Below are 23,039 nucleotides of genomic sequence, written 5' to 3'. Positions count from 1 at the left end.
ATTGGTTCCTCTCTCCTTTGTTCACCGAACTCTACATACTGTGAGACATGTGTTTCGGAAACAGAACCATCTTCCCAACCCCAAAGATTCCTGGTACTCTAGGAAGCAGGATGTGATATAAAAGGTCCAAATTGGTTCCAGGATAAAACAAGAGGACTCAACTCACAAAAAGTGGCAGGAGCCATAGTAAGAAAGGTTATCAACAAGCCTGAAATTGTTAATTTGTAAATGGAGGTGACAGTTCCTCTGAGGGCAAGGAAATATGATTATTTAATTCAATTAAAACAAATAAACAATTTCCGAAATAAGAATAAAAGCTCCCAAAGAGTGTTCTTAGCAACTGTGTACTATGCACCAACTAAAACAGTTTTCAGTGTTAAAAATAGAGCAATGACTCTTTGATCTAAGACCTGATTAGTAACTCAAACAGAAACAGAAAAAATTAAAGCAGAAAAGCTATAAAACTCCTCTTTTACCATAGTTTTCCCACTATTAAGCTGACCACCACATCATCCAATATGTAAAATTCTAGAAACTTTACAAAATTCCTCTTTTTAAAATTTATTTTTTGTTATCAAAGAGAATGTCCAGGAACATTGAGTACTAAAGAAATATGTTCACATCATTGTTTTACAAAAGTTCCTGATGGAGTGTAAATATTTCATTTTGATGTATCCTTCACTTATTAATGATGAAATGGATGAACTGATGCAATTACTTAAAATAAAAAAATTCCTGACAAAAACATCCATTCTCATTCTGAATCTGCTCACCGGAGTGAATCCAGCAGTTACAATATCACCACTGGCTAAGAATCAACCTCCCCACAGTAGGGAGCTATTCAGGTTTTCTCCTTAGGTCACAGAGGTCTCTCAGATATAGGCACCATGTTTGAAGTCTCACACAAAATGTCTGTGTCACTTAAATTACACAATGTGGCAGTGTTTTTTCATGAGGACATAATCTGAAAGAAGGGGCAAAGTAGAAAACCGGTTTGCATGTTATATGTGAGTACATTATTGAACTGTGCATGAGTTTGAGGGCATTGTGGCCCTTGTTAAAGATGAATTCCACCAACGAAGCCTCTGTCAGTTCCCAGTTGCTCCTGGTTTTGAAGGTATCTAGTCATTTAACCATGTGTTGTTTGGTCAGGGCCTTCTTCATCTACTGTTTGGCTCAAATGGTTTGAACTGAGTTTAGTTGTCCTTCTCTTCCATCTTAAGCTTTATTTCTCAGCCTCGGGATATGTGGGATACTTGACCGTTTCTATCTTCTCTCGGACTTTATAGGAGGGATACAGGCCCGTCCTTCCCAGTTTTCTGTTGACACCTTTAGAATAGCCATCCCAGTGATTTCCAGCCACACCAATGATATCTCCAGGTTCCATAGGGATTTCGTCCGCAGTTCGAGGTTGGTGAGGATAAATGGCGATCTGGTTGTGGGCATTCTGGCCCCCAAAATAGTAGATGTCATCCAAAGAATGGAAGTTTGCAGAGGCATCAGGATGCAGTGTTTGCATGATTTCATAAGCAACTCGACAGACCTTGGGAAAGAATTAAAAAAAAAAATTGTTGGTATAAGTAAGATCTCCTTCAATCTGAAAGCCCTTGGCCAGAGGCTAGAACTAGATGGGGACTAGGACTGAGAGAATGAGAAATAGTGGATTTGTGTCACAAGTTTTCAGTCTATTGTCTCTCAGATGATGGTATAAATCATTCTTCATCTCTGTGCTTGTATCTTTTTTTTTTTTTTTTAGCATACAAGATTATTATAACTAAGGTCTCTGGGAGAAAATAAATGTATACAGTGCAAAGTACTTTAAGAATATGAATCAATTAATTTTAATAAACACTTATTGAGAGCCACACAGTGCTCCATGTTTGGCACTGGAGGTACAAAAGAAGTAGGGCATAGTTTGTGCTTTTGAAGAATCGAAGGTTCAGAATTAGGATTATACTCTATAAAGATGCTGCTGCTCCCTCACCTTCATCCAGTGTTAATCAATCACATACTCGTTCCTGCTAATGTGGACTCGGTCTCAGAACTATTCTCAACAGAAATTCATGTAATTACTGACAATCAATTAGCAATGGCAAGTGAGCTAAAACATATCTGCCATTTCTATTCTAAAGAGTTTTAAGTGTGCTATGTAGATAGTAGCATTCTAGGACTGAAATTAGATGGACTAAGCTTTGGGGAAGATGCATCTACCTGATGCATTTAAGGCTACTTAAAAGATTCCACTGTTCAAAGAATACCTACCATGCCCACTGGGAGGCAGCTGAAATTCTACAATCTGAGCTTCACTCTTTGGGCTTACTGCTTGGTGATAAAGTTAGACTGTAACTATCTCCATGGAAGAATAACATTTTAAGCAATTAATAAATACATTCATTATAGCATATATGGGTTTCAGAAACTTTTCTAAGAAGTGAAGAAAGATGAGGGAATATTATAATTTTGCTTAGAAAATCCTTCCATCATACATTGTGAACAGAGAACTCAACTCAGGTCGCATTTTCCTAAATTTCCAGTTGTGGTTATCTCAGTTAAGGAAGTTTTATTGCTCTTATACCAATATGCTTGCATTTATTTAAAATGATACTACTAATACTAAGTGTTAATCTGCTCGGAGCAATTTAGGATTACCCAGAAATCCTTTAAAATTTTGGCATCCATGAAGTCAAAAACTGAATGGAGATGCTCATTCCTAACTGTTATAAGCAAATGGAATCTGCATCTTAATCAGAATCTTAACTTCTTAAAGAATCTGAATTTTAGGAACTTGAGGGGTGCTTTTCAAAGGCTGTATATAATATAAAAATGAGGTTCAGAGAGTGTTTTTAATTTTGAAAATAGGGACTAAAATACAAGGAGATTAAATGATCTATCCAAATTCTAGTGCTAGAATTTCAACTAGATATAAGAACCAAGAAAATGACTTTGCATTCAAGTTTGCTACTTCATCAACAAACTAATTTCATAATAGGAATGTCATGGTACAATTAAAATAACTGGTAGAACACTGAGATTATAACAAAATGAGGCTCAAAAAGATTTGGAACTTGAACTTTAAATTCAGCCAAAGGCTGCAAACAAAACCAAGTAGAGACTCTGGAAAGGAAGAAACTAAATAATTAAAAAGCACTCCAATAATAGTGAAGTCTAATAAAAATGATAGAGGCTAATATTTACTGAATTTTTGCTGTCAGATATTGTTTTTAGGTATTATCTAATTCAATCCTCTCAGTAGCACCATATAATTCTATTATGGCCATTTTACAGATATCAAAGGTCAGTTAAGGAATTTGCCCAAGGTGCAGGTTTTGAACCCAGGCAGTCTGTGTGTGCTAGTTAACTGCAAAGCATATTTTCTCTTGTAGACCCTGTTCTCCATGTTTGGATTGTTAACACCAGAAAGATAAAATATGAGGCCAAGGCCAGCCTCAGACAAACCTGAGAGTCTTCTTTTTAGGGCCCCTCGACCCACTCTTCAATTATCCCTAGCCAGAAATGCATGACCTTGTATTGCCCTTGGGGTGACCACAACATCCACTGTGGCAATAAACTCTAATGTGTTTCCTTCTCTCCACTATTAAATATCTCATTCTCATAAAGAAAACATTACCCTCAGTCCCACACTCTTAGAGACCTCCTTTTGGGGGAATATTCCTAATTATCAGTTTACATTTTGATATCAATAGTTATTGATGTGTTAGTCTGCTGGATAACACATGTATTTTCCTAAGCCAAAGAAATAACAAATTGTAGAAATTTCAGACACTGAGGTGAACCTGTGTAAAGCCCTTTATCCTTCTCATAATGAGGATAATGATAGCAGCTGAGCTTAATGAGCACTGACAATGGTACAGGCACTGTTCTAATAGTGCACTTGCGTGTGCTCTCTCTTCAGACTCAAAAACTCATAAGAACACTATGAGGTGGTTATTATTATTATTCACATTTTATAGTCGAAGAAACAAGCCACAGAAAGATTAAATAAATTTCCAAAAAATTTTTTAAATGAAAAAAATGAGCTAGTAATGGCAGAGCTACAATTAACACTCTTTCTGGCTATCAACCATACATTAAACTGCCTTAGGATAAATACTTAGAACAGTGTCTGCCACATAATAGGCACTCAGTAAGTATCTGTTGAATGAATACAGCTCCATGCATAATACTAACTTAGTAGTGGAGATGTAAGTCCACAGGGAATATTTAAGATCCATATATAATATTCTGAGTACCAAATTTTCTCTATATTAAAATGGGGCAATTTATTGCAAAAAGCTAGAAAGGTTACTATAATGTTGATGTTTGCATTTAATCTTCCTTTCTGGGCTTTACAAATCCAAATAATGTGGCAGGTAAATGAAGGCTTTCAGCTGATGTTAAACTCAGATTTGACACTTGAGAGGTGGCATGACTGAGAGGGGCAAACTCTTTAGTTTATGAAGCAGTGGCTGGCCACATGTTATATGTTTTATTTCATTCTGTGTTGACATGGCACTATATTATTCTTAGAACACCACTAGGCACACAGTAATAGCAAAGAATAAAAATTCTGACAAAGGATAAAATACAGATATGACTATTAAAAAAAATTAAAAAGAGTGTGAAGTCCATTAGTCTGAATTTTATCCCCGAGGAGCAACCAGCTGAGTTTACTTGAGCCTCCAAAGCTTTCTCAGAGCAGATGGGATCTTACTTTTTTGTCAGAACAGACAGGGCCGGGAGGGTCTCCCAGTGTGAAAAGTTAGAAGTGGGTTCTTGTCTCAATGGATGATGATGGGATATCCGTGCACTTTTCCTGTAAACTCCTTTGTTTTGCTATTCAATGAGAAAACAGTATCTATTGTTGTTTCATGAGCCATACCTCAATGAAAATTCCTATCCAGAGCCACCTGTCTGGAATAAAATGAATGTACCTTCTGGTTTTCCCCTCTGCATTTTCTAAAATCTGATTCAAAGTGTAGTGAGGCCTGTTGTGTTGAGTGTGAATTTGGAATTCGACAATAGAAAGCATCATAGGGGGAAAAAAAAGAATTAAAAGAAAGTAATTTTGTCCTATGGTGACTTTAATGCTGGAAGAAGGAAAACAAAGCATAGAACACATTCCTGTAAGTCTCAGTGCCTACCTACCTGTAAGGTTGGTAAATGTTCCAACATGTATATATTTATTTAATTTTAAGGCTTATAACTAGAGCGATGTTTCTCAACAAGGCCGATTTTGCCCCTGGCCTCCATCACCCCAGATATTTGATAATGTCTGGAGACATTTTGGGTTGTCAGAAATTTAGGTGAGGATGCTATTAGCCAGGGATGCTGCTAAGTATCCTACAATGCACAGGACAGTGCCTCATAACAATTTATCTGGCCCCAAATGCCAATATTGGCAATATTTTAATTAAAACTATTAAATTTTAAAGACAAGAAATCTTCTTTGACTAGAGGAATAGAGGAATAGAGGAATAGACTTTAGACAAGCCTAAAGTCTGGGCCTACAGAAGAGGTGGCATATCTGGGAAAGTGACTCTTGATTTACTTATTCTAACAAGCATTCAAAAATGTGTGGAGGTTGTTACTAGTTATATGCACCTGTTATATGCATCAGGTAGGCACATAGCCAGATTGTTAAAACAGTTGATAGAGACCAAGTAGTTATTACCCCTCCCCCACAACCTGAGCCTTGAAAATGGTAAAGGGAGCTTCTCAAAGACAGGCTCGTCACCCCAATTAAGGAGAAACATCAGCGGTGGATGCCTTCATGGGAACTTGAAGGCCAATGAAATTTTCCCATCTAACTAGGATTGCTGCCTATGTGACTCCTGATCTGTGTAGCTCTCTTTTTGGGTAGTGAGTTGTTTTCTTACTCCATACTGAAGAAACTCGTATAGGCTTTGCTGGGGTAGGTATCCTTTCAAAAATCATATCACCATCCTATTGTGACAATGTGCACTGTCACATTATAGAAAACTGTCCATTTTTTTTTATATTCTCTGAAGCATATTCCCATGAAAATGATGTGGCTTTCCTACTCACATTTTCTTTTCTCTACTTCTTCTAAGCTTTTAGGCATATATCATTCTTATGTGATTTATATTTCTTGGTAATTGTTCTCTAGTTATTTCATGAGTATTTTTCTCACTAGATTCTGGACCAAGGCAAGATCTGTATCTTCATCTCCTTTGAAATCCCTTCTGCATCTGGTATAATTCTGAGCACACAAAATTTAACAAATTACTGAATGAACTAACCAATAATATGCACATAAATGAAGGAGCAGAATAATATCCACAGTAAACATTGCTATGCTGATATTCCACTGGGAATATAAGGCTGATTGTACTACTCATAAAAATACATACACCAAACCCATAACATGTAATTATCTGCAAGAATTAAACTCAAAGAATAATTGTAATATGGTATTGCTTAAATTTAATGTACAGTTTCTTGCTTGCTAGAAATGTAATAGGACTTGAGGAATTATATTTATTCTTTCTTATTTTCTATAAAGCAATCAAGTAAAACAAAATGCTGGGCATTTAAGCCTCTCAGTATCAGTGCATTGATGTGTAGAAATGGATGGATTCTGGTTACATACTGATTGTATGCAAAAATCAGAAAGTATTAAGTAAGCTTAATTACTTGCTGTTTCTGTTAAATGCTGTGAACAAGCCAAGTACTTTAAACAACCCCAGGAGCTGGCTTCAGTGGAGATGTATTGAACCATTACTTGTAAACAACTAAATATTCAGTGCACATAAGTAGCTATCTTGGGGGAATCTTCTCATGCTTTCACAAAAGGGATCATTCCCAAATATTAGGAAAATTGCACCTGAGTCATGATAACTAACATTAAAAATAAATACAAAAATAAACCAAGAACTTCCAGACCTCAGTATGACCAAAAGGTATTGGCCACTTAAAAATACTCTACTATCACTTACCTGGGATGAAAAAGTACACACTAGGAAGTCTGCCTGGGAGAGAAAGTGTATATCCAGAATCACACCCCGAAGTGAATTTTCCGTGTATCGATTGTGTAGTCCAGCTGACCAAGAGATAGAATTATCACTAATAAATTCATAATTGGGATACCTAAAGAAAAGAAATTTATACATAGTCACTGAAATCACAGTATTCCACCAAGAAGCAGTACCCCATCAGCAGGAGGCAGACCTGCTCCTGTGACCAAGAGCACCTCTCTAACAGTAAAGAGAGCTTTAATATTATGGCATTGAAGAGAATAGTCAATGAAGCATCTCTGAATCTATCAGTGGGGAAGAAACCATTCTGGAGTGCCTTGTATGTTAAATGTTATGGACATGTCACATAAAATACACATAGATGCATCAAAGTCCCTTCCTCATTCATAAAAGAGTTGAAAACAGAAGGCTTCTTATTTTCTTTATAATGAGTGACCTCTAAGAGGTCGAGCTGCTTTCATTTGCTCACTGAGCTTTCCTTTAGAATATAAATATCATGATTAAACTTAATTAAAATTTTTAATTCAGAATTCACCATAATTCAGACGCCTTCCCTAACCGCCATCCTTGAAGCACCACCTTAACCAATAACAGTAATGGAAAACCATTCTAATACATTTATGAAAGCAAATTTCTCGTAGATGTCCAACAATTAACATTTTTGTAGTCTTGAGATAGAATATTTAAAAAATACTAAAACAAGATGTCTTTAAAAAGTCCACCATGTTCAAATGATTGTACTCTGAATTAGAGGTTTAATTACACTCTAGTAGAGAGTGAATAAATTTTCTCAGTGCGTGACGTAGAGCTTCGGAATTAAGTTGCAAACTTTGGGAAGTTATATGAAAAGGAGATAATCATTGTACCTACTTTATATAATTTTGCAAGAATTAAATACATTAAGTAATGTAAAGTGCTCAGAAGAGCATCTGACATGTAGTAAATGCTCAAGAAATACTGGCTGTGGTTGTTAAATATTTTTCTCCCAGACAGCCATCTTGTTTTATTCCTTACTTCCTTTGGGTCACTGATCAAATACAGCCTGGTTAGTGAGCACTTTGGTAACTTCTATCTTTTTACCTGCTTAATTTTTCTGCATGGCCCTTATCTTATTATCATTTGACATAATACATATTTACTGTTTATTTACTGCCTACATGCATTCCCGACCTCCATCATCCCTAACTGAAGAGAGGCATTTCATCTTCTTTGTTCACTCTATTATTATCAGCACCTAGAAAAGAATCTGGAATACAATAGAGGATCAATAAATATTTGCCGGAAGAACAATAGTTCCTATTTATAAACCCTGAAACATTAAGAGTTAGTTTACATGTTTGTTTCTCACATGGCATTCCACTCAAATTGGGACTATATCTTATTTTTCTTTGCATCACAATGCTATGTGAATAAATACATGCTACCTGTGTCTGGGATTTTTTCCTAATCCCCTAACAGCTGCTTCAGATTTCATAGTCACCATAGATTTTTTCTCATTGCCTCTAATAATGAGTGTGAAGGCAAACTCTCTGAGCACTGTTTCAGACTGGTATTCAGTGTTCAGATCCATTTGGCCTCATTATTTTTGACATTTTGCCCTCCTCAGCTCTGAATTAGGGACATGAAGGAAATGTCACATTTATTCTAGAAAGAAAACAACCTAAAAGACTTTTAACGTGATTCCTGCAAAGTTGCATACACAGGCAGGGGCCAGAAAGAGCAATAAATACATATGAAAAGGCTGGAGGGTGAAGGAGAGGGGGAATTGCTAAAATATACCTTTATTCAAGGGTTTATCCTTGAATAAAGACCGACTTTGTCAGCAAGGGTTGGGTGCTTCAGTGAAACAAAGAAGAATGATCCTTTTGCTGAGAAGGGGCACTAACATTAATGTCCTTCTTAACTTAAAAGCCCCTCCCTGGAACTACACCATCAGAGCACTTGAGTTCCTCAGGCCTTATCTCTGTATGCAGAAGACTCTTGAAGAAGGACATTGAAAGTGGAAAAAAACAAACTGAAACAATGTGAATAATGAGAGAGGGAGATTTTGCATCTCCAGTAATGAGCATGGAACTTCCTGTACAAGCATACTTTTTTCTTGTCTTTTGCCCATAAGTATGTTAACAGAGGAATTCTTCCACTGTGAAGTTAAAGAGATTGGTAATGATAAAATTTTTTTTCTTCTTCCATCTTATAAAACTGTATTTTTATATCACCCGCAAAGGACTAACTTGAAATTATAAACTAACATCAAATTCTTCTTTTCTGAAATCTTTCTCCAGACTGAGGGAGATAGTCTTCTTCATGACTTAGAAAATTAAAGGATTTCCAAAGTGGAAAAATATGCATAAAATGCCACATTTATAAAAGAATATGGAGGAAACTGCTGCTGAACTACCATGAGGAGAGGAGTTACCAGCTGCTGACCACAAAAAAAGAAATTCAAGTTTTACAACTCCTGTAATCCAGTGCTGCCAACTGTACTACAAGGGTTGCTTGGTATAAATATATAATGCTGTTTTATGGCTCAAAGTTGTAAGAACCTCATATACTTTTATCTAAATACTTCCAAGTCTAGAAATCTAGCTTAAGAAAATAATGTGGATAATTTTAGGCACACATCATAGCATTATTTGTAAGAGTAAAAAATTAAATAATCCAACTATCCAATATTAGGAGAATGATCAAATAAGCAATGGCATATCCATATAGTGGATATGTAGTCATTAAAAAAGATGTTTAAAATGTTTTTTTAGTGACCTGAGAAAATGGATCTATTGTTCTATTAAGCAAAAAAGTTCAAGTTATGTAGAATACAATCAACTACTAATATGTGTAACTAAGTGACTGAAGGGGATATGTCAAAATTTAGACAGTTGTTGCCACTGAGTAATAGGATTATGAGTAATATTTTTTCCTTGCTTGTATTCTTACTAACTTATATATTTTCTAGAGTATAAATTATTTTGCTAATTAAATAGGAAAAAAGCTTGTGAGGCATTCAAGAACAAATGAGAGTCGATAAAATTAAAGTTTTCATATTTTTTTAACCAAGCTACAAATTCACTTTGCTATTTTAAAAGAAAGGAGCATGGTCAACAATTTCTACTTTGTTTCTCTTTAATAGGTTTGGGTATCGAATTGGAAAAGTATTTGTGAAAATTTTTATTGTGGTTTGTGACCAAATGTTCATTTAACCCCTGACTCTTATATAAGAATTATAACTACATAACTTGGTTTATTCTTGGCTGATGAATTTCTTGGCCCTTTGCTTATAGTGTGTGTGTATGTGTGTGTGTCTATACTCAACAGAGACTTAAGGGAAAAAGCAATTTATATATCAGGCTAATTTGAATCTTAGGAGGTAGAAATAAGATTTAAATTATTATCCAGTGAGTTGGATAAACACCTGCATTATAGTTCTCATTCTAAATTTGTTTTTCTTCCCATTTGTGACATAAAAAAGGGACCAAGAAATAAATTAAATAGTCAAATAGCTCAATGATTAACTGCTAATAAATGCTTTCAAATTGATAGGATTCAAATAAACATAATTCAATATTTACTGGGCACTAGTTACAAGAGCTAAGTACTGTTGTCTAAAGTATTTACAATTTAGTGAAAGGGACAGAAGTAAACAAGTGCTACACACTAACAGGAATACACCAAGGAGAGACACTTAGTCGAGCACTTGGGGATGATTTCTGGAATAGATGATATCTGAGCAGAGCGAAGACTACATTATTCTTCTCACTCATTCTCTACTTTTACATATATTTATACAGCCTTTATTTATTGATGGTAAATATAGGCCAACTCTAAGTTCATCCAGATCCTATGATAAATTCCCAATTAGGATTGCTGCTTTATGTGTTTTCATAACACCCAATATTAACTCTATAGTAGCACTACTCATACTGTAGAGTAACTATCTGTTCCCTTGATAGACTGGAATTCCTTGAGAACAGAGAGTGTCTTGCTCATCATGGAATCCCCAGCACCTAGCACTGTGCCTGAAATATGGGCAAGCTCAGTAAATGATGATTATTGTTCAATACATACTAGTATTCCTTTTTCTGCACTTACAAAACTCATCTTCTGATTCTGTACCTTTATTTAACATAACTTCCAAATTCCAGAATTTTTAATAAGATGAAAACTTCTATTTTACATATATTTTCAGCTTCCCATAGGTAAGCAAGGGCAAGCACCTGCTAAGTTTTATTGCTAACAGTCCTGTCCAGTGGTTAGTGTTATGGACTGAATGTGTGTCCCTGCTCTGTTTAAGCCCTCTAAATAGGATGGTATTTGGAGATGGGGTCTTTTGGAGGTATTTAGGGTTGAATAAAGGCATGAGGAGCGGGGCCCTCATAATGGAATTAGTGCCTTTACAAGAGACACAAGAAAGCTTGCTCTCTCTTTTAAGCACACAAAGAGGTCATGTGAGTACACAGTGAGATGGCCGCTACCTACAAACCAGGAAAAAAGCCCTCAAAATGAAATCTGCACCTTGTCAGCACTTCACATATGCTTTGATTATATTAACAAGTTACACAGTTGTTTGAATTTAAAAACCTCGATAGTAATAATATTATAACAAGAATCACAGGCCTAGGAATTAAGGATTCCTTTCAAATAAAGAGTCCCACTCTAGAATCACTAGTTCATCTAACTTACTTTGTTTTTGCCTCTTTTAATAAAGAAGGGTCATCTGTGGCCAAATATACTCTTTTTTTATCCACTTGCATTCTGCGAGCAAGAAGCTGAAAATGTTCCTCAACGTGCACCATGTATTCCTCAATGGGATGGAAGGCCGCTTCTGTTCCCACTTTGTCTGTGCGTCTCACATGGACTCTGGGGGGCAGAGGGAGAGCGTCAGATTCTGATGATAATGCTCTGATCCACTGAGTGCTCTTAGGGTACTCAACTTTATACCCCTATTCATGGTGGCATTTAGTACATTTTAAACCAATTTTTCTTTCATTTTCACCATTAAAAAAATAAAACAAATTGTTTAAGAATTCAAACACATATATTCTAAATACATTGGCATATTAACACAATACAAGAAAAATGAAAAAATAAGTAAAGCCTGTGAAGAATGCTTTCTTATAGAGAAAGTAATTGGCATATCAGGAATAAGTGGGAGATTCCAGAGTTATGCTCTATACTAGGCAGCAAAATTCCAACCAGTGTTCCAGAACAGACTGGATATATTTTTGATACCAAGATTCACAGTTGTTATTATAGAACATTGAATATATTGTTTGTAACATTTTAATGCCAAGTTTTCTTTTTCTTCATTTTACGCTGTATAGCCACAGTAACTGCCAACTGCTAGAATTAAAAGCTGCCCAAGGAAAACACAAACCTGCATGGATTCTTCCTATAACACAATCAAGCAGGCAAACCTTTTAAGGGTTCTTACTATCTTTAAGTCCATGGAGCCATTCCAGCCCTTTTGTTGTATGCATAATGAATTCCTTTTCTCTGTTTTTCACTCTATCAAACACAAGCAGATATAGATTTCATCTGTCCTATTTAAGAAAAGCTCCAAAACTGTAAAATTGAGGACAGAGGTTTACACTGTCCTGTACTGAATAAGGCATTGACTTTCAAAGTATTCTCCTCCCATCTCAGGGCTTCTGAAGTAATTTAATGAAAACAAAAATAATTATAATTATAGTTTGTTTTCATAAATTAAAACTCTCCATCCTCTCATACACATTTCAACCCAATCTTTACAAAAGTAAAAGATTTGCCATTTCTGTATACCCTCCTCCCCAAATTACTAAACTACTATTCATATGTTGAAAATGGAAAAAGGTAGATTTGTCCCTTTAGGTCAAGCAAAAGCCAGCTTTTTATTATGAATCTGGAGTGAGGAGTTGCTTTCAGTGAAGTCATTCTGACATCTTCATGACCAGTCTTTCCTTTGCATTCCAGACTAAAGTCCACATGTGAATACTATTACACGAATACATCTATCATCTTTTCCTCCCCACACCCTTCTCAAGCACTGCTTCTCTCAGAAAATCAGAATTGTTCACTGTGCTCCACAGAGATAAAGAGGGACAAAAATAACAATTACACTTTATTTTAATGAAAATTTTCATGAGAAGAAATACTATCTGATATTCTGATTTTACCACGTACTTTCTTTAGCTCTAGCTTTTCAAATAGGGGTCAATAACTTATATACATAGGAAGACTAACATGCAAAGGAAGAAGTGGGGTGGGAGAGATGAAAATAAAAATAAAATCGAAGAAGAGCTATAATAATAGAAAGAAGAATAAAAGGAAGAAGAGCATTTGAGACAGTGGCAGAGTATTACTAAGCAATTTTCTCAATCTTCCAAGTACTCCTGAAATTAGGTCTGGATTAATAATTTGACAGAAGACCTTAATAAAATCTCTATGGAAGAATCAGAATGTTAGACCTGCGAAGGATGTTAGAAGTCATTTAATTTAATGTAACTCTTTCATCTGACAGTTAAGGAAACTGATGCTTCTGAAGACAATAAAAAGACAACATAAGGTAAAGGGAGGTTGGTTTCTCTCATACACATTTCAACCCAATCTTTACAAAAGTAAAAATCATGTAGCTAACTGATTTTCACTATTAGATATCAAACTCTTCAAGGGCAAGGAATCTGATTTTATTTATTCCCATTGCACCAAACATAATAAAATAAAAGAGTGAATGAATGATGAGTAGATGCAAAAATCTAATTCTTTAGTATTGTTAGCAGAAACCTTATATACTCCCCCTCATCTAGTTTCTAAAAATAGTTTTAATTTAAACAAATGAAGAAAGGGTGGCAATTAATGAAGGCCCAGAATGATCAAGTCAGGTAAATTGTTAGTGATGAAAGCTAGATGGGACCCCCAGATTTCTGAATCCCAGTGCACCCTTCTTTTGTTACAGTACACTGCCTAATGTACAAATAACTGAGTTGTATATGGTATTTCAATTTTCTGTATTGGCCAATTCTCAGTATGGTGGATGGTCCAAGGAAAATTCATAAGGGTTGCTTTCTGATATGTAAAACTACAGGAAAGCCAAAGTTAAGAAGGTTCTGGAACTTTGGGCAGACATTTTCTTTCCTCACTTGTAAAATAATTCTCTCTGCCCACTTCAGAGGACTGGGTTTCAAGATTGATGAGATAATGTACTTGAAGGTATTTTGGTAATTTAACTATTATACTGTTATTTTTCTCCATCTTTCAAAATCCTGTTCAAACAATGTACTATGAAGCCTTTCCTGATCCAGATGGAAGTACATTTCTCCTTCACTGACTGCTCATAATATTTTTTATGCTTCCCTTAGGGTATTTATCGCATTCTACCCACATAATGTTAGTTGTGTAAGTCTCACATCTCATAGACTGCAATGAGCCGGAAGAAGCCATTTAAAAAAATTAATCTCTGTCCCCCACAGTAGCAGGTATTCAATAAATGTTCTGCAAATAAGTGAATGAATCAACACATGTGTCAATATTAATCAATAGCTGACTTTATCACAAACAGGATAAGCCACAGAATGCCATAGTCTGGTCTACAAGCATATTTTCAGAAATTATTTAAGCATCAGTCTCTCTGAAAGGTTATATTTTACAGTGCATTTTTTCTCACAGAACTGAAATCTTCTTTTAATCCTTATATTATACATCATCATTTTTAGGGCAGGTATTACATACCCTACTTTGCAGATGGAAAAATCAAAACCCAATACTATTATTAAGTTGGCCAGAATTAGGAAAAAGCCAGGAATGTTACCCAAATCTCTTACCTCTTAGTCCAGTATTCTTTCCATTAGGCAATGAATATTTCCCATAGTGTGAAATCTGGCATCAGGACCTGGGAAAACTACTCTTCCATAACTTTTTATGTATGTGTAGAGGAGCACATGCTTGTGAGTAAATATGCTCTTTTAGATTTTTCTTATTCTCAGAATTTCCTGACATATATCTCCCTTAACATAAGCATGAAACTAAATACACATGTATATTGTAACTCACAAGTAGGCCAAGAGATCATTCTAAATAATAATTTTAACATTATGTTACAATACAAATGATAGTCTCATTCTCAAAATAGCTTCCAAAACAGAAAAGAAAACACAATATCCAGAAAGCAAAGTAATCACCAGTGGCAATTTAATGAAGCCTAAGAATAAGATGCAATTAAAAAGGTATAAATGTGACAGCTATATCTCAAGGCCCTGCTACAGTAAGGCAGGAGTCATATATAATATCCAATAAAATAAAATTTTGCTGGTTTCCCCAGGAGAGACAGCTAATTTCAGAAATATGAGCTTAATATATTTGTTGAATGAATAAATAAAATAATGAATAAATAAATTGAATAAAGTATGGTGACTCAGCTATTCTAAGCGAACAAAGGAAGAATGGTCTCCCTGTGGCCTAAAGTGAACTCTAGATGCTCAGATTTTGGGTGAAGCTATGAAAATTAAACTATATATTGTAAAGCTCACGGTATATATTGTATAAGTATATATCCCTGCTACATATCACTTTGGGAGGAACAAATCAGATTCTTACCCAATAACTGGATGTTTGAAGCCAAGCTTCTTGGTGGCCTCTTCTATTTCCTTTTCCAGCCACGGTTGTGGGCGGATCAAGTATTTGACAAACTGAGACACCCACCACACTGCAGGATCTCCATGGACTCGAACAAGTCGATCTGCAAGGTCTTCTGGTACAGCCAGGGGTAAATATGGAGGACGAGGATGAAGACTGTCTACAATGGGGAGCTCGACCACCTGAACATTTTTGTCTTTTATTTCACCTGAGAGAATATCAAAACATCATCATCATCAAACTGTATTCCTTGTACAACTACCATTGAATGAGAACTCACTCTGTGTGCTTTCATCCTCATAGCAACTCTAAAGAAGTATTATAATTTTCACTTTACACAGCAAGTTTAGTAACTTGCCCAAGGAGTTAGCGCAAAAGTGGCAGAGCTGAATTTCACATTCAGGTTGGTGTGCCTCTCAATAGCCTTTTTCTATCATAATATGATGCCAATCAACACATCATACCCTGGATAAGGATGGTATCTACCACTAAAAGTATCTAATCAGAGAATAATCATATTGCCAGTTAACACAGCCAGCTAGGCAAAGTTCTGTTTTGTAATTGTTGTTTTTTTCATTAGACAATAAAGTGTTCTCAAAACTTTCAGCTTGTCATTACAGCAAATGGCTCTTGTATTACTTTTATGACAGAGCAAATGACTCTAGAGATACCTAAAGATTATAAGCTAAGTATCTGTATCTTTTAAAGAAAAAAATTAGATAATTCTAAAGTCCTTTTTTCTTGGCCAAAGTAGGCCCATTATATTCACAATTATGATAATAGAATCTGTGTTTCGCTGGAAATTAATTTAAAGTTAGAACAGAAATTAGATGCTAATTTTTGTAGATGATGATTACTTTCAGAATCCAACTTCTATATATCATTAATGTTACTATTCAATCAATTACATAAGATAATAAAAACAAACCAAAATGTGATAGCCAGCATCCCTAATGTTTACATATTAAAGACCACATATTAAAACTAGAAGACACAAAGATAGCAAGCAGAGAGATTTCATAAATATAAAATGTACTGAATTAAATTTTAAGTAACAGAAAATATTAACCTGTACATACAAAATAACTCTAGTTAAGATGCTGTCATTGTGCATAATAAATTAGAATCACAGTTAATCACTGGACCATTAAAGAAAAAAATGTGCTTATAAAGAATAAACATAGGATTTATTTAAAATGTATTCACCAAAATAAAACACAATCCTCAAGTTCTGTTTTTTTGCACATATGCAAAATGTTTTGAAATAAATTATACAATCTGAGAATATAATCACTCAAATAAACTGCATGGTTATCATAAAGTCAGTTGGTATAACTAAAAATTAAAAACATCTGGTTAATATTCTTTCTGTTATGTAAAACTCATTTCAGGATTCTTAGTAGACAGTCCTTGAAACATAAAATTTGGTGCATGAATAAGTGGCAATAAAAAAACTTACCACCAGTATTGCAGTTCATCTAGGGTGCCAGTTAAGAAAGAGCTGGGCACCTTTATCAGATGAGAAACTGTAATTCAGAGTCTTTGAGGAAAAAGTGAGGTACATTTTAAATTAAACTCTAAAGTCTCCCTCGGGCTGGGAAAACTGGGGTGCTTTCCCTAATGTGGAGATGATAAGAGAAGTAGTACATGAATCAGAGAGAAAAAAAGGAAGGGAGAAAGTTAGTTCTTTTTTATAAACAAAGAGAGAAAGAAAAGAAGACCCTAGTCTTTCATACATTACCATAAACAAAGGCAAAATTAGTACGGCTACCTTCCTTTTGCAATTTCTTCCTAACAAGGTTCTTCTAATGTTCCATGTAACTAATTCCAAATTATACTTACATGAAAGTGTTACCCTCTAATTGACCCAAGGCATCATCTTCCTTACAAGCTAGCCCTAGTGACAGCTTTCAGAAAGAAATGGAAACTACACCTATACCTTCAAGACAGAGAACTCAGTTTATTTTTGTTGATTCTTTGTCATTCATTCATTCATTCATTTGTTCAGCTATTTATTGAATATTACTATGTGCCAAATACTGTACTGAACTAAGAGGAATATACAGTGATAACATAGTTCCTGTTCACAAAAACCTCACCCAGAACTAGACGGCTTTCAGTGAAAGAAAAATAAAATAGAATCAGCAACAAACATGCCATAAAAAAAGATATCGATACTTCACTGCCTAGTAAAATATTAAGAAAAGAATATTTAAATTTATAAAAGAAAAAATTGGCATAGAATAAAAGTTTAGCTTCCTCGATAATGATATGTTTTGAAATGAAAGAAAATAACACAGTACATGCTAATTAGAAGGTCCTTTCTTTTACTTAGTTTATCGCACATTTTTTATCCAATTGGAATATACATTCAAAACAATTGAAATCCGTAATAGATCCTAGAGATAATCTTATTCAGTGTTTTCTAAACTTTAGTTATTTACATACCACCTTTATAATTGTTACCATATCCATGTCCCATCTGTACTATTTAATGTTTTAAGAATTCACTTTTTAAAACTTAAATGAATTTATTTTATAGATGGTAGCTATAAATATAACTACACTGAAAACAAAACCATGTTATTAAATTCTATATAGATATGTTGCTATTAAAGGGCTCTGAGCTCAAGCCAGATTTCTATTAAAAAAGGAGATTACTGGTGATATTTTAAGGGCTAATAATTGCTTTCTCCTTTATATCTCTTATGAGTTTAAAACTAAATGAGAAACAGAGAGGAATAAAATGGCAATCAAAATATCAGCTTGATTGCCAATAAGGATGAATTGAAGAATGCAATTTTTTTTTTTATTTTTGGCCTCTCACCCTCTTAAGTAGAGTTTGTCAACCAAAGCCTACTACAAGGTGGAGGAGGAGGGACATGTCTTCTGAGAATGGGCCACACCACGAGAGAAGCCAGAAAGGGCTGTGCCTCACATGTTTGGTTCCTCCTCTCAAATTTACCGGTTGTATAACACACTACTTTCCTTGCAAGTGGAAGGGAAATGAGGTAGACAGAAAGAGCAAAAAAGCACTTCCATATCTTTTCTTTCTCAGGAGCGGAATTTATTTTCTTTGTATGGAAACTCTTGAGGAATGAAAGATTCATAGTACATGCCCCAGCCCACTCTACCCCCAACCCTAATTATCCAGTATTAAAGAACTATTAAAGATATCTTTATACCAAACTGAGACTTTGTTTTTGGCATAATCAGAAAGACTGAAAAAGGAATCACTTTCTCAACTTTGTGATTTAATGTTTATTTTAATGTTTTATCAGGAAATTGCCTGAAATTATCTCATATGCCACCTAAAATCACCTCTAGTAATCTGTTTTAAGTTTCAGTTTGGGAAACACAGATTTACTTAAACTCCTTCATTTTACAGAGGAAACAGACTAAGAGAAGTTAAGTGAACTTCTCAAAGATAATACAGCTAATAAAAGGGCTAAGATCAGACTCTAGTGTTTACTCCATTACTTATATTACATTCTGCTTTCTGGAACCTATATATATTTTAAAAGTCATTTAAGTATGGTCCCTTTGATCAATCAAGAATATCCTGCCATTCTATGAAGACTTTAGTGTAGTAAAAAATATGCACTGCATCAACCTTCCAGCAAGAGAATGTTTTATAAGTTTAAGTCATACATAAGTCGACGCTATTAATTTTTAAAGAATCAGTGCAAAGTAGCCTGGTCATCACACAATTGAGGGCCCTGTTCAATTTGAACTGACATGATCCTTACCGATTATTTCAGGGACTCATTTTCAAGACACCTTCCTCTTGTTGATAATCCTGTTTCAATATGGTCATTCTCTTTGCTAAGGGCAGATAAGACTCAAAAGGCTTGTTAGTATACTTATAGCTCCCTTCCAGAAGCATAGATAGCTCTTGGAAAGGGAGGATCTCCACAGTTGCAAGCAAGTAACTCTAGAGAAGCGCTTTTCCCTACTACTCAATTCATAACAGCTCCACTTAAAAGCACTACTCTGTCATCATTTCCTGTGACAAAAGACAGAGACATTAGCCCTGGAGCTAGTCAATTAAAGTTATTAGTCTTCAGTAGACTCAACAGAAAGGGCTTGAGAAGCTCAATATCTACAAGGAATGAATAGATTCTGCTATAATGAAAAATGTTTCGAGGGTGGAAAAGATTTTGCGTCCCCAGTCCATGGAATTTCTTCTGCATTTACTGTCTTGTTTCTTCAGTTGCTACTAAGCAACTATTATCATTCTGATTTGTGAGAGAAGCAGAATTCCTGAAGACAGAACTCACAGAGCTCAGAATGATCAAGGCAGAGAGGTTTGTAATAGGGTTGCCAGTGGAGAAAAATCTCCAGCAAGACATCACTACCGGGAACTTAAATTTCACTTGCGGGAAGGAAGAGATTATGAGTAACTTTTTGGCAATACCAAACCAGAAAAGCTGTCTGTTTTTTGAACTCAAGCCTCTTAAAGCGGTTTCCTTCAATCTCCCCCATGGGTCCAGACTTCCTCCAAATAGGTACAGAGGGATAGAACGAGTTTTTAATTCCCTTTCTAAGAGTTGTCTTGAATGGTTATAGCTGCTAGGTGCCATCACACCTAAGTGCCATTCCAAGGACTGTGCCAACTGCTGAGACTCATGGCCCTATTTGAGGCTAGAGCAGGGACAGACATCAAACAAAATACAGTAAGCAAATGTCTATTCACAAAGTACCATGACTGTAATGCATAGTGATTATGAGTATGGACTTTAGAATCACAAAAACGGTGTTCAAATCTTCTATCATTAACAATCATTAACAGTTGTTACTTTGAATAAGCTATATTTAACTTCACCCGGTTTCTTCATTTGAATAATGTCATTGATAATAGCACCTTACTCATCGAGTTATTCTAAGGTTAAGATATTGCATGGAGAAAGCTCAGCATGATGCCTGATGCATAATAATTCTCAAAAAATATTAGTTCTTTATCCTGGGATAAATTCTGCTGAATAATTCTCAACAAGCTGGCATAGTTGGTCCAGGAAGTGATTTTTTGGCCAAAATAACATATTCTACAAAAAATATATCAAAATGCCCCATTTCAGTGAGCCAAAGATAAACTCCCAAATATATTAGATATAAGGAGATATAAAATATACACCCAAAGTAAATCTTATTCATACTGTTATCACAGGCAATAGAACAATGAGCAGCTTTTATTCTTTCAAAATATTCAACAAATGTTCAAATTGAAGAGCAGCGATTCTGAGCTATCTGAAAGTTCTGATAGAATTATCATCACTAATGATAAAAATTCTATTCTATACTGAAAGTACAGAATAGCATTAAGTTGTCTACTTCCTGCTCATATTATGGCAAAGAATTTGTATCCTTAAATTATATCCACAAAGACTATTGGGACTTCTGGCATTTACATTTTCTTTAACTCCGTGTGGCCAAATATGATGCTGATTAAGTTCTTACTAAACTCTCTGAGACTTGCTAGAAAAGACAAGAGTAAAGGAAATCAAGACTGAAAGCTAACTAGCTGTCGTGAGACCTCTAGAGGCATGGAGGAGCTTTCCTGATTTTACTTGGACACAAAAGATAGCTGTTAAAAAAAAAAATCACATAAATGTGTGAGGTCTCTTCTTTGAGATTTTAACAATTATGACATTAATATTTATATCCTCATTTAATGACTGAGCTCTGTTCTCATTTAAAATATGGAAGAAAGATATATTATTAAAAAGTGAACATCTGGGAGACTTTCCTTTTGTTTTTCAACCACTCTACTCTGACGGAGATCTCTTCTTGAACTTGAATGAGGAACTGTCGCCTGCCATATGAATTTTATCACTGCTCTACTTAAGCCAAAACTTAAAAGACTGTTATTACTGCCAGTTTGAAGCCTTCAACCGACTGAGTGAAAAGTTCTAAATTCAATCATATGAAACACAGTGCACTGTTAGCAACATTCTTGAGAATTAGCATATCACACGACGGGAATGATTGTGCAGTATTCTTAGGAGGTGTTTGCTGCTTTTACTAGAAAGAGAAATGCCTTGCAAAGGCAACTACACTCATGGTTCACTGACTCAATGATATTCTGACAGACTTAACTCTAGAAAGGAGACTAAAAGAACGACTAATGGAAAAAATGTATTATCTTAGTGAGTTATGCAGATGAGGATAAGGCAAGCAGGATGGTGTCAAAAGAGAAAAGACCAAAGAGATTTGTTTGCTTCACACAACTAAACAGAAGGCTCCCAGAAGTCATTCTTAATGTTTCTGAAAGAAATTTAGTCATTTACTTTTAGATATACATATATGTTACTTTGCCAAAAGGTTCCATACAGTCCTCAGACAGCTTGCTCATGAAGGGGATACCGTCAACAGTTTCTTTGATGATTCAGATTATATAGGCCCTAGAACTCCATGGTTACAGGGTTATGTTACATCTCTAGGGAGTTGTTTGTTTGTTTGTTTGTTTGTTTAATAATTTAGTACTTTCTCCTAACTTAGAACTTCCTTCTAACCTAAAGGATCCCAAAAAAATCTTAGAACAGCTTTTTCTCGTTGGCAAGAAACAAGAGAGTAGAGGAATGGAGAGTAGTGGAAAGACGAGGCTTAATTTCATCAGATTTATTAAAGAGCCAAACCCCAACCTCTCTTCTCCCGTTCTCACAAAAAATCACAACCCCACTTTCATATTCCTCTTATTCTTTCATCACATGCCATGTTCCCTTGAAAGAAATAGCCAAGAGGAAGGACCTCAAGGTAATAATGGTCTTTTATTCCTTGAGAATCTCTGAAAGGTGTAACTGATGTGCAGGTGTGCCTCCAGGATCTCACAGGATAGAGCTGTCAGTTCGCATATGCTGCATTCTCTTTTGCTTAGGGGAATTTTATACTAATAATTTCTCTGTTAAGTTATCATCTAATTATGTTAAATCAGGAAGACCTGATTTGGGTTTCCTGATGATAGGTTAACAGTCAATCCTAAAACCCTAAGGTACAAGAATCATACTAGAAATTCTGGCTCTACCATGAGAGAAAAAAAAATACAGAGTCATTTTGGAAGAAGGAAATAGCAAAACAGTTAAGACTTTTGTGAGATATGCAAAGAGAAGACAATCAAGTGTAGCACTTTGCTAAAGCACTATACAAAATGCTGATAAAATAGACATCTTAACCTACTGAAACAGGGATCAGAGAAACAAACCTCCCTTGTATAAGTTGTTTAACTTCATCTGTCAAATGGAAATAAGAAAATAGCACTTCATAAAGACTTTGTGGATTACCTGGGATTATGTATGGAAAATATTTAGTGTAATACTTGGCATATAGTTGCTAAATCAATTCATAAAGTACCAGCAGCTCCAAGAATCAAGGATGCTGCCATCATTCTCATCTTTAATTCTTGCTGCCATCTCAGACTATAAAATATGTCTTCTTTCCCAGCTG

General features: G+C 35.1%; 1 protein-coding gene across 5 annotated transcripts in view; it reads right to left on the bottom strand.

Moving 5' to 3' along the window:
- Window positions 1-247: 247 nt before the first annotated feature.
- The window catches only part of FUT8 (fucosyltransferase 8), a 190,334-nt gene continuing 167,542 nt past the window's right edge, over window positions 248-23,039 (bottom strand). For 4 of the 5 annotated variants that reach the window (XM_039875248.1, XM_039875251.1, XM_039875250.1 and 1 more), the window contains 4 exons: window positions 15,561-15,807; window positions 11,673-11,849; window positions 6,957-7,107; window positions 248-1,543 (listed from right to left, as the gene is read on the bottom strand). In XM_039875248.1, the coding sequence (XP_039731182.1) occupies window positions 1,226-1,543; window positions 6,957-7,107; window positions 11,673-11,849; window positions 15,561-15,807 (893 nt within the window). In that variant the 3' untranslated portion in view covers window positions 248-1,225. The remainder of the gene's footprint in view (window positions 1,544-6,956; window positions 7,108-11,672; window positions 11,850-15,560; window positions 15,808-23,039) is intronic. The other variant, XM_039875252.1, reaches the window with a different exon arrangement.

This window comes from Pteropus medius, unplaced genomic scaffold (assembly GCF_902729225.1).
Source record: "Pteropus medius unplaced genomic scaffold, Ma_sr-lr_union100, whole genome shotgun sequence".
Classification (NCBI taxonomy): Eukaryota; Metazoa; Chordata; class Mammalia; order Chiroptera; family Pteropodidae; genus Pteropus; species Pteropus medius.
The sequence above is the reverse complement of the archived record's forward strand: the minus strand, read 5'-3'. Positions and strand labels throughout refer to the sequence as shown.